Source organism: Urocitellus parryii, chromosome 10 (assembly GCF_045843805.1).
Source record: "Urocitellus parryii isolate mUroPar1 chromosome 10, mUroPar1.hap1, whole genome shotgun sequence".
Taxonomy (NCBI): Eukaryota; Metazoa; Chordata; class Mammalia; order Rodentia; family Sciuridae; genus Urocitellus; species Urocitellus parryii.
Window position 1 is genome coordinate 103,204,342 of NC_135540.1, and position 18,511 is coordinate 103,222,852.

Below are 18,511 nucleotides of genomic sequence, written 5' to 3' on the forward strand. Positions count from 1 at the left end.
TCAAACATTTGTTTTTGTTTGTTTGTTTGCCTACCATGAATGTTCTGACCCACTTTTAGACCAGTGTTACCCAGTCTCTGTGTCACTCACTGTTATGAACTAATGATTTTTAGCATATTTTAAAGGAATGTGATTGATTTCATGTGAACCAACATGATTAGTCTTTATCCAGACTTATAGATAATTCTTGTATTTGAGTATCATTCATTTGAAACACCTGGATTGCCATAAAATACCAAGAATTATAATAATCGTTTCAATGTAAGGGTCAATTTTTTTTCATGTGTCCATATTTAAATAATCTGTTCTAAAACTCATAATATACAGACTGCTCCTGGTATCAGCTGTTTTCAATGTATAGGCGGTTTTCATTATTTTTTTTTATGAACATTAGTTGCTCATTTCTTTTAGTAAGAAGTAGGATGGGCGAGTATGATGGTACAGTAAGCCCTACAGCTCAAGAAGCTGGGGCTGGGGGTGTGGCTCAGTGGTGGAGTGCTCCTGAGTTCAGATCCCGGTATCAAAAAAAAAAAAAAAAGTTATAGCCTTGAGGCCAAGAGCATTTGCTTTCTCTGGCGCTCGCTCTCTCTCTCTCTCTCTCTCTCAATTAGGTACATATGACAGAATGCATTTTGATTCATTGTACACAATTGCAGCACAACTTTATATTTCTGTGGCTGTACTACACAGTCACACATGTACCTAGTGTGATGATGTCCATCTCATTCCACCATCTTTCCTACCCCTGAGCATTTGTTCTCTTAAACCAAAGTTCAGATGTGGGAAATACCTCCTTCAAAAATCTTGCAAATATTTTGTATTTTAAACTTCACAGAACAGTCTGTTGTACTTGGGAGTACAGTAACACTTGCAGACCCAATTTGGTGACGTCTTTCATTGACTTTTTAATGCTTGATAAAGAACTTTTGTATCTGTTCTCATTTGATCCTCATTGTAGCTAAGAATATCCCTCATTGAAGTTTAGGTGAAGATTTAGTGGTTTTAGACATTTTTATGTTGACATTCCAGAAGAGTTTAACTAGGCCAATTAAGACAACTAGATAGGGCATAATATTTTAAAGGAACTGATGGTGCTTTAGCCCAGTAAACATACTTCTGGTGTACTGGATGAATGAATGGATAAGCAAAATGGTATGTCCATACAATGGAATAGCATTTAGCCTTAAAAGAAGGAAATTCTTATTTATATTACAACTTGGATTAATCTTGAAGACACTGTACTAAGTGAAATAAACCAGATAAAAACATTAATTATATAATTCTACATATGAGGTACCTAGAGTATGAAATATTAAAATAAAAAGGCCGAATGTGGTGGCACACGCCTGTAATACCAGTGGCACAGGAGGCTGAGGCAGGAGGATTCTGAGTTCAAAGGCAGTCTCAGCAACTTAGCAAGGCCCCAAGCAACTCAGTGAGACCCTGTTTCTAAGTGAAGTATAAAAAAGGGCTGTGGGTATGGTTTAATCCCTTGTACCAAAAAAACAAAAAACAAAAACAAAACAAAACAACCAGAAAGTAGAATAATGGTTTCCACAAGGTAGGGAAAGTGGGGAATGATAGTTTTTCTTTAATGGATACAGAAAATTCTGTTTGAGATGATGAAAAAGTTCTGGTGATGAAGAGTGGAGATATTTGCATGATGATGTGAATGTACTCAGTCTACTAAACTGTACACTTGTGGGTGGAAAGCTGGTAGTTTTATGTATATTTTACCACAGTGGAGAAAAAGCACTTGTACTACATAACAGTATCATAATAGCCAAAATGTGGAAAGAACCGAAAAGTCCATCAATTAACGAATGAAAAATATATATGTCCATAAAGTAGAATATTATTATTCAGCCATGGAAAGGAATGAAATACTGATGCATGCTACTGCATGGATGAGACTTGGAAACATAGTAAATTTAAAAAGCCAGACATAATAGGTCATTTGTTATATTTTGCATATGATGTAACCCCCAAAAGCTCCTGTTAATGCAGGAATATTCAGTGGTGAAGTGATTGGATTATGAGAGCTGATCAGTTCATCCTAGTTTGAATGGACTGATTGGGTGGTAACTCTAGGCAGGTGGGTTTTTGGGGGTGGAGGGGGGGCCCTGGAAGGGTTCATCTTCCCTGCAGGTACTTCTTTCTCTGCTTACTGGCCATCATGGTGTTCTTCTCACCTTGGGGCTAGAGCAGTGGAGTCAGCCCACCATGGACTAAACCTCTGAAACCATAAGCCAAAATAAACTACTCCTCTAAGTTGTTCTTGTTGGGTATTTTTGTCACAATGATGCAAAGCTGACTAACATCATTTATATGAATTTCGCGGACAGGGCGAACCCATAGAGACAGAAAGTAGATGAGTGGTTGCCAGGGGCTGTAGAGGAATGGTTGAGCACTTAAATGTCTTCTAGTGGATATGGGTTTCTTTTTGGACTCATCAGAAATTAAGTAGTGGTGATCATGACTCTGAATACACTTAAAACAAAAATTATTACTTTAATAGGGTGGGTTCGATTGTATGTAATTTACTCAAAAAAGCATAGTAGTAGGGGTTTGAGAATAGAATAGGGAGGTAAAATGAAGGAGGCCTGTTGAGAGCCACAGCCGAAGGGGCCCCAGCAAACTTCCAGCTGGCAGTTGATGATTGGCTCACAGCTGGCCCCAGCAAACTTCTAGCTGCCAACTGATTGACTCCTCTGCGGTGATGCTCATTGGCCTGTTTCCCCGCCCTTTCAGACCACAGAACTGCTCATTGGGGGACTTTTTTTGGCTCTGCCCATAGACCCAGCCAATCGGCCTGAAGAGCAGGAGTGGGGGAGGTGGAGAGGCTTGTGGGAAGCCCGTGGCAGTTGGGCTCTGAAGGTTTTTCCTGAGGAGCTGTTTTGTTTGGCATGTGTGGTTCTAAAAATAAAGTTCTTTTCTTTTGACAAGTGGCTCCTGAATTGTGCCCAGCCAGACTGCGGATAGGGAGGTAAAATGAAGGAGGCCTAGTGTAGAGGCTGATGCAGTACATCTTTGAGAAGTTACAAAGGAACTTCAGAAACATGAATGGCAGTATACGGAGCCTCCACATCCTTCAAGTAGAATCAGGAGCTGTTACCAACCGGAAAACTCAAGCCATTTTTTATTGGCACATTTGATTAAATAATTGGATGCAGAGTGAACTCAGTCTTCAGGCCCTCACCCTTCCCCCCAGGGCAGGTTGATTCCAAGTTCCAACCCTCTAATCACACAGTCTATCTGTGGACTAGCCTCCATCCTGAAGCTGTCTGGGAGTCCAATAGAGTAACCATTAATGTAAAAGACTCTGTCACTGGAAATTGCAAAGATTTTTGAAACTCTGCTAGACTAGATGTATTCTTTATTATGCTAAAGGTTCTAAAAAGTTTATTAAAATTACACCCAAGCCTGTAATTCCAGCAACTTGGGAGGCTGAGGCAGGAGGATTGCGAGTTCAAAGCCAACCTCAGCAAAAGCAAGGTCCTAAGCAACTCAGTGAGACCCTGTCTCTAAATAAAATACAAAATAGAGCTGGGGATGTGGCTCAGTGGTCTAGTTCAATCCCCAGTACCAAAAAAAAAAAAGTTTATTAAAATCATTAACAGGAAGATTTTTAAAAATTATGACTTTAATTAGTGAGTGCCTGTTTTTATTTATTTATTTTATTTTTTTAATCTTTTTTTTTTTAAAGAGAGAGAATTTTTTTTTAATATTTATTTTTTAGTTCTCGGCGGACACAACATCTTTGTATGTGGTGCTGAGGATTGTACCCGGGCCGCACACATGCCAGGCGAGCGCGCTACCACTTGAGCCACATCCCCAGCCCCTGAGTGCCTGTTTTTAAATTTAGCACCTTACCTATATCTGAGCCATCTTTTTTTACATTTATAATTCTTGGGTTTTCTGAAATTTATCCATCACTTCTGTAATTTCTCTTTTGTATTAAAGTGAAGATTTCTTAGAAATATTGGTTTTCACAAGACTAAAGTACATTAATTTATGTAATAAGTTTACTCTGAAGATTATCCAGATTGCAGAAAAATACAAAAATGTTTAAATATTTTATGTTTAAAGGAAATTATTTCCAATTTTTGGCCTATTGAAATAAGTGAATTGGAGAACACCTGATTCTTGGCATACCTTGTGATCCAGTAACAATAGGTACTTCAACGCCCCCTGCTGACCATTTTATTGATAACTATGGTGATAGTGGAAATTTTAATTTTGAAAATACGTTTCACCATAGCCAAATGGAAAATAGGTAGTTTAGTATTATTCTCATATGAGCAATATGATCTCTTGTGACTTTTAGGTTGAAGATCAGAGTAACTGCCTAATGATTAAAAAACACCTCAGTTTATATCCAAGGTGTTTTTTTTTTAAATTTTTAATTTTCCACATATTTTTATTGGTGCATTATAGTTTTACATAATGTGGGATTTGTTGATACATATTCATACTTGCACACAATATAACAATATAATTTGGCCAGTATCAGTCCCCAGCACTTCCTCCTTCCCCTCCCTGCTTCCCCCCTTTGGTCCATTTCTTCTACTGATCTCCATTTGAGTTGTTTGGTTTTTTTATTTGTTTGTTTGTTTTTAGTTGTCAATGGACCTTTATTTTGTTTATTTACTTGCAGTGCTGAGAATTGAACCCAGTGCCTCACACATGCTGGGCAAGCACTCTACCACTGAGCCATAACCCCAGCCCTCCCTTTTTTTAATCTGTGTATAAAAGTTATGAGATAAACACCAACCTTAGGAAACATTTTCATTAAGAATTTATGCTTTCCATTTATATATTTTGTAAATATGACTATTATGCAATAATACCTCATATAATGTTATAGCATCTTAGGTGTAGGAATATAGATATATATTCATATATATCCCATCATGGAGACACCACTCTCATCTAAACCTATCTCCCATAGACCTATCTCCAAATACTATTACATTGGGGAGACAGGACTTCAACATATGAATTGGGGCTGGGGGACTTAATTCAGTTCATAGCAACATTGTATCATAGCATCTTAGTGTAATATTCTTTTAAGTATATCAGGACTTTGTTTTAAATCTGAAACTGCCATGTCTTCTGGCTTGATACTGTTGGAGTCATCTTCAGTGATCTCTCCAGCTGTAGTTTCTAATGAACTGTTTTCCCTCTGAGAGGACACTAAATGTGATTGTTTGCTTTCTATAATTTAGTTTGTTTGGTTTTGGTACCTGGAATTAAACCCAGGGGCTCTTAACCACTGAGCCATATCCCCAGCCCTTTTTAATATTTTATTTAAAGACAGAGTCACGATAAGTTGCTTAGGGCCTCACTAAGTTGCTGAGACTGGCTTTGAACTTGTAGTCCTCCTGCCTCAGCCTCCAGAGCTGCTGGATGCTGGGATTACAGGCGTGGCCACTGTGCCCGGCTCTATGATTTAGATTCCCCACCTTTACACATCAATTTGGTTTAGGTCAGTGTAGGTACTGGGTGTAGGTAACTAGGTCTTCTGACATGTAACTAATGTGGTTATCTTCACCTGCATCCCTAGCAATGACTGTACAAACATGATGCCACTACTATTACATACTTTATCTCTAGACCCCTTATATTTAAATTTTTATAGAGGCAGCTGTATAATTCTGTAGTGGCACCTCCTTTCTTCACAGAAAAATCTTAACTGGGTTTCTCCAGTGATCTTCACCATTTTAGGATTGTCAGCAAGAGTCTCTACAAAATAGTTCAATGTAGATAAACTTTCACTTTTCATGTTGACCTGTTTTACTTAGCCATTGGCCAGGAAGAAATCAGCACTCCAGGTGCTGGACACCCCCTTGCTAGTTTTTCAGAAACCTGTATCCAGCATAGTAGTTTGTAGAAATGTATAAACAAAGCCTCTGGCCTTGAGCTGGGGCTTCACAGAGATGTCTGCATTTCTAAGATAAGAGAAGTTACAATTGGGCTCTGTGGTAACAGCTGGCAGGGGGGAGGAAAGAAAGGGGAGAAGAAGCTCTCAGCCTTGTTGGGTATTATCTTTGAAGGGTTAACTTGCCCAGAACAGTGAAAGAAAAAGATGCTTTTATGTGAACTTCTGCAGACTGGGAACTTCTGAGCCCCTCCCCTTACATGCTGGGTATAAAATTCTGAAACTACCTGAACTTGGGGTTCAGGGGATTGATAACAGCGAAAGCTTTGCCCTCTGAACCTGGCTGCAGCCAAATAAAACTGTTTCCTGCTATCTTTGGTGCCTTGCCTCGTCTGTCCCCATAACAATTCTCTAACATACTATTTCCGTTCTTGTTCACCAGTGAACTATGACCACTCTTGTTCAATTAATTCTCTGTCATACCTCTCTCTCGTCCCTAGACACACATTCACACTCCTAGAATTAGGACTGCATCATTGAAGCCAGATCATAAATCTATAGAAACAAGATTAGTAGAGGTGTTTTGGCTAGGGGAAGTGTTTTTAAGTATATTTATTTATTTTGTTTGGTACTGGGTTTTTTTGTTTTGTTTTGTGTTTGGTACAGGAGCACTCTGTCACTGAGCTACATCCCCAGCCCTTTTTATTTTGAGACAGGATCTCACTAAGTTGGTGCATCTGGCTTTAAACTTGTGATCCTTCTGTCTCAGCTTCCTGAGTACCTGGGATTACAGACATCTACCATCACCATGCCTGGCTGTTAGTAAGTCTCTTCAAGGACATCTGGTCCAGTCCTCCCATTTTAAGCTTATATCTAGAGATAGTTTCCTCAAGGTTCCACAGCAACTAAGTTGGAACTTGGATTTCCTGTTTCTTGGTCTAGAACTCATTCAGTTTATTTCATGCTATCCTGGCTTTGTGAAAATATTTTGTATTTCTATCTTTTGTGTTAAACTTATTTTAAAGAACTTTATGATGTGTCCCAGAAGAACTTACCCTTTTGGGGGGCTATGCGGGATTGAACTCAGGGGCTCTCAACCACTGATCCATGTCTTTGGCCCTATTTTGTATTTTTTATTGAGAGACAGGGTCTCACTGAGTTGCTTAGTGCCTCACCAAGGCTGAGGCTGGCTTTGAACTTGTGATCCTCCCAACTCAGCCTTCCATGCCCCTGGGATTATAGGCAGGTGCCACCAAGCCCGGCTAGAACTTACCCTTTTGTAAGACATTCTTAAAGATTTTGTTTTTTTTCTAAGTTCTTTAGCATTCTTTCATACCTGGGATTACAGTCATGTACCACCGTGCCTGGCTGTTATATTTTTACCACAATTGGTATGAAAACTTGCTTTAACTTGAGGGGTTGCATTTATTAAAATTTGCTTTATTAAGATTAAAATGTATGGTTCAGTGCTAGAGCAGTTGCCTAGCATGCACAAGGCCCTGAGTTCATCCCCAGTGTTGGGGGGAAAAAAAGAAAAATCCTACCTATCTGGTCTTCTTCCATTTTTACATCAGTACTTTCTGTGGCTTGTTCTCCATCTTGAAATTCTTGTGATTTTTCTGTCTTGTGTCCCAGAATAGCATCCAACTCGGTAAAGAATTTCATATTCCTAGTCATGCCTAGGTCCTGAGCTGTTCTTACAATCTTGTATTCGTGTTTCAGGTTTTTGTACTTTGTTCGGCACTGCTTCCAGTCTCTCTCTATTCCAGATTTCTGAAGCTTGGCAGCAATTAGTTCAAATATCCTTTTGTTTCTCACTGTTCCCTCTAGTTGTTGTTGGATGCTTTTATCTGACCAGATGCCTATTAAAGCCCTGACTTCTGGCATAGTCCAGTGTTTTCCTCCTTCATTTGCAACAGTTGGGATAAAAGGTGAATTATTAGGAGGCTCCATTATTGATGTAGAGATACCTGCATCAGATGTGAAGAAATAAGAATCATGGATTACATACATCAGACAAGGTAAATAATTGGATACAACATTATGGAAGACATTTTCTCCATAGGAGACAGAATAACAAATTATAGGTTAACTTTTGCTTAAACTAATGGGTAAATGGAAGTACAGAACTTGAATCTGTTCATTATCATGACAAAGACTGGCTTAAACAAGGGTAGGTCTTCAGTCACATTTTGATCATTGTTCTTCTATAAAGGTTCTTTCCCACTTGTTCACATATGGGCTATTTATCAGTATATAGCTAAAGTTGAACACATTATATTTATTAAGAAAGCAATATGATTACATAAGAAAAAGGACTTTAATTAATTTTTGTTTTGCTATAGGACAGGTGTGAATAATTCCTTTTCTGGGGGGGGGGTTAAAAACTGCTACTCAAGTGCCTCCCTCATCTTTCTTCTCAAGATTGGGATTTTCATGTACATTGGCTGGGAAGAACCACACACAATCAGCATTTACTCCTTTGGAAATTAGAGGAAGATCAAATGACATTTTAAGTGAAATGCTACCTTCTTTTATTGGTAGAAATTCTTTAATACCCCATGGTGCTTTCACATTAGGTCCCTAAGTTAGTTTTACAATTCACTTTATATAAATGACATCAATTAATGTTATACTTGGCATCATATTGGTTATTTTAACAACCATATTGTTTTTCTCAGATTTTGTGTTCAGGTTTAAATAAGTTGTAAATGATTAGAAAACACCATATAGCTGGGCATGGTGGTGTACATCTGTAATCACAGTGGCTTAGGAGCCTGTGGATTGCAAGTTCAAATGCAGCCTCGGCAACTTATTGAGGTCCTAAGCAATTTAGTGAGACCCTGTTTCATAATAAAATATAAAAAATGAGCTGGGCATGTGGCTCAGTGGTTAAGTGCCCCTGAGTTAAATCCTCAGTGCCAAAAGAGAAAAAATATAAATAAAAACAAAAACTGTATAGAATTTACTTGCAATAGATAGTAGTTTTTATTTTGTGGTATATTTAATATCACTATTTTGAAATGCTTTTCAGTTATTTTTTTCTTTATTTGAATTAGAAATAAGGTGTTATTATTTGGGTTAGAAATGAGTTTTTTGCTTCTACCTTCAATAATACATTGGAAGCAAAGAGTGGATTGACATTGGATTTAATTAAGAATCCTTGATCTCGTGTACTTAATATTACTTATTTTCAGATGTGAAATTCTGTTTGTCTTTTACCCCCAGAATACCAAATGTCAAAGCAATTGTGTTCATTACTATAAATTTAGCCATTGCAGTTCTTATAAAATTAAAGAATAAAAGTTAGAAATTAGAGTAAGTATTTCTATAAAACTTTTTGTTAAGGAAATAATTTTCTTTCAAAAATGACTTTTCAGCCTAAGTTTGTACAGGAGAAAAAACAAATTACTCAGTGTTTCTGTCAGGAAATACTGTCCATGTTCTCAGATTAGAAGCAGTCTTTCCAATTTGAAATTAGATCAGTTTCATAACGTTTTTGGCCCTTCATACTATACCTAGTTCCATTGGTCTGATATGAGAAACCAAAAGCAAAGGATTTCCTGAGATATCTTCTTTATCTTCTAATGGGACTGACATTTTGCCTGGAAGGAGAACAGAATTCCTTTTAGAAATAAGTACTAAGGGAAAAAAGTTGAATTAACATAACTGGTAAAGCTAGTTGCTAAAGCTGAATTTATCCATGAAAATGGATTTGTGATGGACATATTTTGTAATAAAATGGTATAATATGGCTCAATAAAATGGCATAATATGGCTTAAATAATTTTTTTCTATCCCATTTACTTGGTTTATTTTGAACTATTAAAATTGTTTGATTTTGTAAATTTCCAAGGAGTATTGTGATTAATTTTCATTTGGGTTAAATTAACCCCAGCTGTTTGGGAGGCTGAGGCAAGAGGATTGAAAGACTGAGGCCAGCCTAGGAAACTTAGAGAGACCTGTCTCAAAATAAAAAAATAATGTCTGGGGATAAAGCTCAGTGGTTGAGGGCCTCTGGATTCAATCCCCAGTACTACATCAATAAATAAGCAAACAACTAAATAAGATGTGTTTTGTTTATATTTGTTTCTTAGGTGCTTTAACACAGTAGGGACTTTTATAAATGCTACTGGTAATGTACAAGAGGAATATACAATGAGAAATATAATCAGAAAATGTTTTACTGGCACATAGGGCCAAACAGCTTAAGAATTTTTGTGTATTATATAATTAATTGACATACTAAACATTTCAGAAATTTATCAGAATTACTTAAATGTGGTAAGAGATGTATCATTTAAAAGAACCATGCCAGACCTTTTTTTTTTTTTAATATTTTCTTAGTCGTCAATGGACCTTTATTTTATTTATTTATATTTGGTGCTGAGAATCAAACCCACTGCTTCACACATGCCAGGCAAGCACTCTACCACTGAGCCACCACCCCAGCCCCCCCATGCCAGACTTAAAAGAATGAAATCCTTCCTTGAGCTCTTTGTTTTATGGTTTGGTGGTTTCTATGCTTGCTTTCATAGAGGAGGCAAAGGCTACTTCCTAAAATAATCAGGTAAGGAGGATAATTCGTGTTTGTGGTTCTGGGAATCGAACCCAGGTCCTCACACATGCCAGGCAAGTGCTCTGTCACTCATCTACAACCCCAGCCTCAGGAGGATGATTTTTTTTTAAAGTAATTGATTTAATCAAATTTGTTATATATGACAGCAGAATGCATTTTAATTCATATTACACATAGGAGGATGCTTTTTTTAAGGGAAAAAAAATAAATCTTTGAAAGGAACCCAACAATGACAATGAAGTTGCCAGCTAATCAGGAGGGGTTGAGTATATTTTGATTGCTCTTTGTAATTTTTTATTTATTTATTTTTTTATTTTTTATTTTTTATTTTTTTTTAAAGAAAGAGTGAGAGAGGAGGGGGGAGAGAGAGAGAGAGAGAATTTTTAATATTTATTTTTAGTTTTCGGCAGACACAACATCTTCGTTTGCATGTGGTGCTGAGGATCGAACCTGGGCTGCACGCATGCCAGGCGGGCGCGCTACCGCTTGAGCCACATCCCCAGCCCCTGTAATTTTTTAAATTAAAGATTTATTCACCTTATAAATCATCATTCCCAAATGCTTTTCTAATTCTGTTTGCCAGGTAATAGAAATAGTATTGTATTTTATTTAGGTGTGATTTGATTGACATAAACATCCACTTAAAATCATGATTCATGGGGCTGGGGTTGTGGCTCAGCGGTAGAGCACTTGCCTTGCTTGTGTGGGGTGCCAGGTTCAATCCTCAGCACCACGTAAAAATAAAAATAAAGGTATTGTGTCCATCTATAACTAAAAAACAAAATAGTTTTTAAAAATTATGATTCACCATTATATTTAGAGATATTGTTATTGAAAAAAATGTGTTTATCATATTTAAAAGTCTGTTGGTTCCCATGTTAAAATAGGGAAACAATTAAATATGGAAAGTTAAATAAATATAGAAGTGCAAAGCACCACTGTTATCAAATAACACAATCGTGTTTTTTAACTTTCAAAGTAAAAATTGCCAATTTTAAGTCAAGTTTTACAGCTCATTGAGGATAAAGGAATTAATAAGGAATGTCTTAGATTTAGTTGAATATAGAAAATAAGAATCTGGGGTTACATAAGAATTTTTTAGAAAAACATGGGGAGGATATTGGTACACACGGGTCATTTATCCTGAGCTAATGACAGTAAGCAGAGAATGTGGTTTTCTGCTCTGTTCTCTGGTTTTCTATCCATAGAATAGAACCTGGGGCTAGCGTACAGGTAGGCTTCCCAACTTCTTCAGGAATTTTTTTTCTTAAGTTGGTCATTTATAGTGTGAATCCTGAAATGATACTCAGAGGCCCTGTGCCTGGAAGTTTTAAACTGAATCCTTAAGTCATTGCTTCTGATGCTTTTCGTATAAAGAGGAGACAGAGGGGAATCTGGGTCACAGAAGGAATGTGGTTTGGCAGCAGTGGACCTAAGGTATTATCAGGTTGATTTAGTTACCAGAAGACATGAAGACTTTCTAAGAACCCAGTTGTATGAACAAGGAATTTTCAAGTGAACAAATGTATAGAAAAATGGTTATAACAATACTCTGTGTGATATGATAAAGTTATAGATAATGAGAGTGGATGAGAGAAAATTTTTATAGAACATATCAGTAGACTTTTTATGAATAATTGTTGGCCAAAAGTCAAGGATATCTCAGAAATTTCTATGGAAGTCTAAAGTGGAAGCAATTTGTAGGAGGATCAATTTTCAATGAGTGTAGAAGAGTTTGATTTTAGAATTCAGGGTTTAAGGTACTTTATACAGACATGATTAGGTTGTATAATATAGGCCCACTGCTTATGAATGGGACTAAGAAATTTGAAGCCAGAAGGGTACCTGAAAGGGTTAGAAGATAATCGCTTTAAGAAGCAAAGATATTAGCACCTACATCTTCTAAACCAACACATCTGGTGGGAGATTTTGAGAAGTTAAGTGATTAAAGAGTACTGAATGATTAAAAGAAAAAAATATTATAACTGCTGCTTATAATGACTACAGAGCATTCTCAACATTTGGCATAATGTTAGAGATGCAAAGCGTTTTTATAAGTGGGATAGATTGTTTCTTAGTCAAATGATTACTGAGCTATAAACATGAAATTCAGCCAACCCAAGTTTACTCAGCTATAATGGCTGTCCTCAACGCACTTTGCATTTGGAACCTTTAGTGTACTGCTTGCCATTTTCTCTAGGGTGTTACATTTATTCTTGGTTCCTCCTTTTGGAGGTTTAATAGCATTCATTGTATGTGAATATCTGTGTTCTTTGTACATGGGTCACACGACAGTGAGGGTTACAGGTACTTGAACAACTCTGCTCTTTAAAAAAAATAGTAATATTTAAAAATATTTAGCCATGGAAAAAAATCTCATTACTGTCACTCTGCCTGCCTAGTGATACTTGTGGCTTCCAGAGACAATGAGCAAATCATAACTAGTGCTGGGCTTAACAACACAGCAGGTCAAGGACCTTGTTTAGTATCTTCAAAATCTTCAGTCATGCCTATATGCCGAAAATCCCACTGAGGCAGGAAGATCACAAATTCAAGGCCAGCCTCAGCAATTTAGCAAGACCTTTTCTCCAAAAAAAGAGAAAAGGCTGGGGGTGTGGTTCAGTGGTAAAGTGCCCCTGGGCTCAATTCCTAGAACCCCAATAAATATATACATACAGAAATAAATGAATCAAAATCTTCACTTATTTATTGAATCTATTTTTGTCTTTGTTTAATTATTAAATCTATATTTGTCTTTGTTGTAAAATGAAGCTCTGCCAGACAAGTCATAAAAAGTGTTTATCAACTCTGTATTTTAATGCTTTTATTTATTAATTTAAGAAAATGGAAACATTAAAATAGAGGAGAAAGTTCTGTCTTGTGGAACAGCAAGTTGAACAGTATTTTTGGTATTCTCTTTTTTGTCACTCTTATCAAAATCAAACCTAAAATATTTTTAGAACCCAATCCATATTTCAGAAACACATCATACATACATTTGGCACTAGCAGTTAAGGCCATTTCAGTGTGTTTTTTCTGTATTTTAACAGTTGTCAAAGTGGTATTTAACTTCTTTTTTTAAAAAAATTCTTACCATGTGTAAAATAGTGTAAGATGCGATTTTTTTTTCAACCTTGATATTTTAGCTGTATTTTCATTTGGACTCAGAAGTGTCCTGTATTTAAAGTTTGTGAAACTGTAATATGAAGAGAAACAAACAAAAAAAAATAGTTTTTTTGTTTTTTGTTTTTTTCTTTTTACCTTCAGTGGTCTCTGGGGCTGTGCTTGGGCTCATGGTTGCCAGGTGCCTGCTGTTAGCATCCTCCTCTGTTAATTGTGTGGCAGGTTCATTCTGCAGGATTACGTCCAAGTCGTGGAAGAACTTCATAGTTTTAGAGCTGTCTCCAGAGTTGTGGGCATACTTCACAGTTCTATATTCATATTTGAGATTCTTATACTTTGCCCGGCATTGTTTCCAGTCTCTGTGTACTCCTAGTGATTGTAGCCTTTTAGCAATGTAAATAAATATTCCTTTATTTCTCAGTGTGCCATAAAGTTGTTTTCGTATGTTTTTTTCTGCCCAGACACTTAGCAAAGCTTTAACCTCCTCATCAGTCCAGTGCTTCCCAGCTCCACTCTCCATGTTGAAAGTGACCTGGAAATGATTCACTACTTGTAGCCACCAGTTTTGTTTCCTAGGAAACCAGATGGCTGGTTGTCAGTACTGCTCCTTAGAGCTTGAAAGCATCTAGTTTAACTGGTTCAAGCTGCCTGAGGGAGTAACTTAAGGTTGCCAAATATGCAGGGCAAGCTTTGTGATTAAAGAAACCTGAACCTAAATGATTGCTAACCTTTTTTTTCATTCAGCTTTAAGGAAAAATTACCCTTGAGACAAAAGGGAAAGAGACTATTTTTGTGTGTATATCTTATGATTTTCTGTTCTGCCAAATGATTGTGGATTTTTAAAAATTGGAAATGGTTGGCAGAGCTGTTTTTCAGAGGTTTATAGCTAATGTTAATGTAAAGTGATATAAATAGAAAGTGATATTTGGGCTTGGGGATGTAGCTCAGTGCTGAAGAGCTTGCCCAACATTTGTTAGGCCCCAAGTTAAATCAATCACCAGCACTGTAAAGACTAAACAAAAAAGCCTGATATTTGTTGGAGAAAAGTTGGAAAATGCAGAAAAGCAAATGGAAATTGTTTTGCTTATATCTAAATACTCACCCTGTTAACCTTACTCAGAGACCAATATTACTTGGAGGTCCAAGTTCTGGAGTTGGATTGTCTGTCATGATCCTGGCAGCACCATCTGCTCACTGTGTGACATTGGACAAGTTATTTTTCCATTTCTTTGGTGTGCTTATCTGTGAGATGGGAATGGCAATCGCAGTCTTGCTTCACGGGATTGTTGTGAAAACTACATTATTTCCCTTTATGTAAAAGTGTTTAGAGTTCCAGAAACTGGTATGTATATTGGTTGGAATCAGATGACAGGATCATCTTGTTGGAGTTGTCTGCTGCTGTTACCAGTCATCAGCATCATGTGTGGAAGCAGTGTGAGTCTTCGTAGCATTGAATGTGTCAGACTCAGATATGGATGCTTGTTGACAAAGTGCGGTAATGAGGCTCTTTAGAAGCTCTTCAACTGAGGATTAATAGTTGATGCCTTTGTGTTTTCACAGGGGCCAGGAGAGTGCTGGTATCGTGACCAGTGATGGGAGTTCTGTGCCAACATTCAAAACGCATAAGGTAAACTTGAACATTGAAAAACGATGATGGTCAAGATAACAATTGCCAGATGATCATTAGTATATGAGGGGAGAAAGGAATGAATAAACAATTTGCACAAGATAGTACCTTTTCAATCATTTTCGATTTTTTATCCTAACATCTGTCAAATTAGAATCTTCCTTCCTTCCTTCATTTCCTACATGCCTACCTTCCTTCCTGCCTCTTTCCGCCTTTTCATCCTGATTAGAATTATGGAGCATAGAGACAGCAGGTGAACTGGGATTGCCTGAACAGAGAGGCTTATTTGCTAGCAGTACTAGTCTGTGTTTTTTTCTAAGACATGCTTTTTCTTTGACTTCTCAAGGGAATGGGTCTTGTAAATCATGTTTTTACTGAAGACAATTTGAAGAAATTGTATGTTTCAAATCTTGGCATTGGACACACGAGGTATGCCACTACAGGAAACTGTGAATTAGAAAATTGTCAGCCCTTTGTTGTTGAAACACTTCACGGGAAAATAGCTGTGGCACATAATGGCGAATTGGTGAATGCTGCTCGGTTAAGGAAAAAGGTAAGTTTTCATTAATGCAGTTAGTTAGAGGATCTTGTCAAGGGACATTTCTTTTCTTTCTTTCTTTCTTTTTTTTTTTAAACCAGGGATTGAACCAAGGGGCAGTTTACCACTGAGTTACATCCCCTGCACTTTTTTTAAGAGACACAGTCTCACTAAGAAACTTAGAGTCTTAGGCTCATGAGTTGCTGGGATTGCAGAAATGGCATTTCTTAATTGTTGCTACCTGATGCCTAACTGCCACCAGCAATCACATAAGAATTACCTGAAGTATTTGTTATAATTCCAGATTCTAAGATGCCCCCCCCCCCGCCCCCATAGTTGAGGGCATTTGAATATACTCCCAGGGTGGTTTGCAATAGTGTTGCTTTAGTGTTGAGATTTGGGAAGTTGATTTATGGTTTCTGTTTTAAGCACAGAAAAATTAGGGTTTATAGATCTTTCTGTCCTTTGGAAATTTGTTCCTGTGTTCAAAGTTTATGTGACTTTCAGACTCATCACAGCATAACCCAAATATAAGGGTTTCTCACACCAGCCAGTTCTCTAGAGGACATCAACTGAGTATCCTATAATTCAGATCAACATTGCATCCTGGAGTCAGGGTCTGATCCCAGTGATTAAGAGCTTAGTCCCACAAGTCTACTTTCCGCTTCAGATGTCAGTCACAAGTTTGAGTCTCTGATACTTTTAACCAACTGGCTATTGAGTGTTTCACGTCCCCTCCCTGATTTCCATCATTTGATAGAGCAGTTCACAGAACTCAGGAAAGTATTTTTTTTTCCTTTTTAAAAATATATATATCTTTATTTTTTAGTTGTAGATGGACAATATCTTTATTTATTTATCTTTATGTGGTGCTGAGGCTCGAACCCAGTGCCTCACACATGCTAGGCAAGTACTCTACCACTGAGCCAGAGTCCCAGCCCAGGAAAGTACTTTTCTTATGCTTACCAGTTGATCATAAAGCATACTACAATGAATACAGCAGAACAGTCAAGATGAAGAGATGGGTAGGGGGGCTGAGGATATGGTTCAGTTGGTAGAGTGCTTGCCTTGCATGCACAGGGCTGGGGTTCGATCCCTAGCACCACCAAACAAACAAAGAAAAAAGAAGAAGACATGGGTAGGAAAAAGTATGTGGGAAGAGGCATAGAGCTTTGATGCCCTTTGGGTACCACTCCAGGCTCTCCTTAGTTATCTGAAAACTGTCCCAATTTGTTCTATTTAGGTTTCTTGGGATCTCATTAAGTTGGCATAATTGCTTGAAATAGTAGCCTTGAATTATCAGCTCAAACTTCAGCCCCCTTCCCTCCTGGAAGGTCTGGTATAAGGTTGAAAGTTACCTCTAATCACCTGGTTGGTTCTCTTGCTACCAGTCATTTCATTATCCTACTAAATACGCTTACATTGGTCGTTGCAAGGGGTGTAGGAGCTGTGTGTGAGGAAAATCCAGGTCAAAAATCAACCTATGGCTAGGTGCAGTGGCACACACCTGTAATCCCAGCAGCTCAGGAGTCTGAGACAGGAGGATCTCGAGTTCAAAGCCAGCCTCATCAATGGCAAGGCACTAAGAAACTCAGTGAGACCCTGTCTCTAAATAAAATACAAAATAGGGCTGGGGATGTGGCTCAGTGATCTGAGTTTAGTCCCCAGCACACATACCCCACAATCATTCCAAAATCACCAACCTACAGTTGACTTTCCAGCACTACATATCCACCAAATGCAGATAAAATGTATCTGGGGACAGGGGCAGGAAATTGCCTGTACTGAACATGTACAGACATTTTTCTTGTCATTATTCCCTAAACAATAACGTAATAACTATTTGCATTGTTTTAGAAATATCTAGACATGATCTAAAATATATGGTAGAGTGTATTAAGTTATATACAAATTCTACATCATTATTTTATATTTTATAAGGGACTATGCATTGCAGATTTTGGTTCTGCAGCGCTCCTAGAACTACTTTCCCATAGGTGCAGTTCAGTGGTATATATTTATCAAAGCATAAGAAGAAAGTAGACCTGGGTTGATGGTACTGGCCCATAATCCCAGCAACTAGGAGGCTGAGACAGGAGAATTGCAAATTGAAAGCCACCCTCAGAAATTTAGAGAGACCCTGTCTCAAAATATAAAAAGGGTTGGGAGTGTGGGTCAGTTCCACTGGTTCAATTAAGTACCCCTGGGTTCAATTCCTGGAACCAAAAAAAAAAAAAAAAAACAGAGTAGAGTATAGGTTCAGGTTCAGTATCCTTTCTTTGAAATGAACCAGAAGTGGTTCAGATTTCAGATGTTTTGGGATTCTAAAATCTTTGGATTGGAACCAAGTCTAAACATATTAATTTATGTTTCATATACAAATGATGCACATAGAGTAAATATAATTTTGTATGATGTTTTAAATGATCTTATGCATAAAACAAACTTTCATGTGCAATTTCCACTTGTGGCATGTTGGTGCTTAAAAAGTTTCAGATTTTGAAGCATTTCAAGTTTTGGATTAGGGATGTTCAATTTGTATATCTGAGGCATAAAAAAGCATATGAAGAAAATGGAGTCTAAACTTGAGGATGACAAATATAAGAGAAATGAATTGTAACCATACTGGAAACTAAAATAGAATCTGGGAGTAAGGACAAAGGATGTTTACTCCTACCCTTTATTTACAGCTTATCATTTGGAAGTTTCTGTGTTAACAGCGTCTAGTTTATGCCTTTGACTTCATCCATTATTTCATCCTTT

The 18,511-nt window shown here is 37.4% G+C and overlaps 2 protein-coding genes across 3 annotated transcripts in view; one reads left to right on the forward strand and one right to left on the reverse strand.

Annotated features, from left to right (window-relative positions):
• Nucleotides 1-14,103, reverse strand: part of Paics (phosphoribosylaminoimidazole carboxylase and phosphoribosylaminoimidazolesuccinocarboxamide synthase) — a 38,852-nt gene extending 24,749 nt beyond the window's left edge. Inside the window, exons 1-3 of one of the 2 annotated variants that reach the window (XM_077803449.1) lie at nt 13,722-13,770; nt 9,400-9,486; nt 7,426-7,851 (exon numbers count right to left, since the gene is read on the reverse strand). In XM_077803449.1, the coding sequence (XP_077659575.1) occupies nt 7,426-7,851; nt 9,400-9,486; nt 13,722-13,755 (547 nt within the window). In that variant the 5' untranslated portion in view covers nt 13,756-13,770. Of the gene's footprint in view, nt 1-7,425; nt 7,852-9,399; nt 9,487-13,721 lie in introns of both variants that reach the window. The other variant, XM_026386446.2, reaches the window with a different exon arrangement.
• Ppat (phosphoribosyl pyrophosphate amidotransferase) overlaps nt 1-18,511 on the forward strand; it is a 44,515-nt gene that overhangs the window by 8,768 nt on the left and 17,236 nt on the right. The window contains exons 2-3 of the mRNA XM_026385755.2: nt 15,144-15,210; nt 15,557-15,763. Of these exons, the coding sequence (XP_026241540.1) occupies nt 15,144-15,210; nt 15,557-15,763 (274 nt within the window). The remainder of the gene's footprint in view (nt 1-15,143; nt 15,211-15,556; nt 15,764-18,511) is intronic.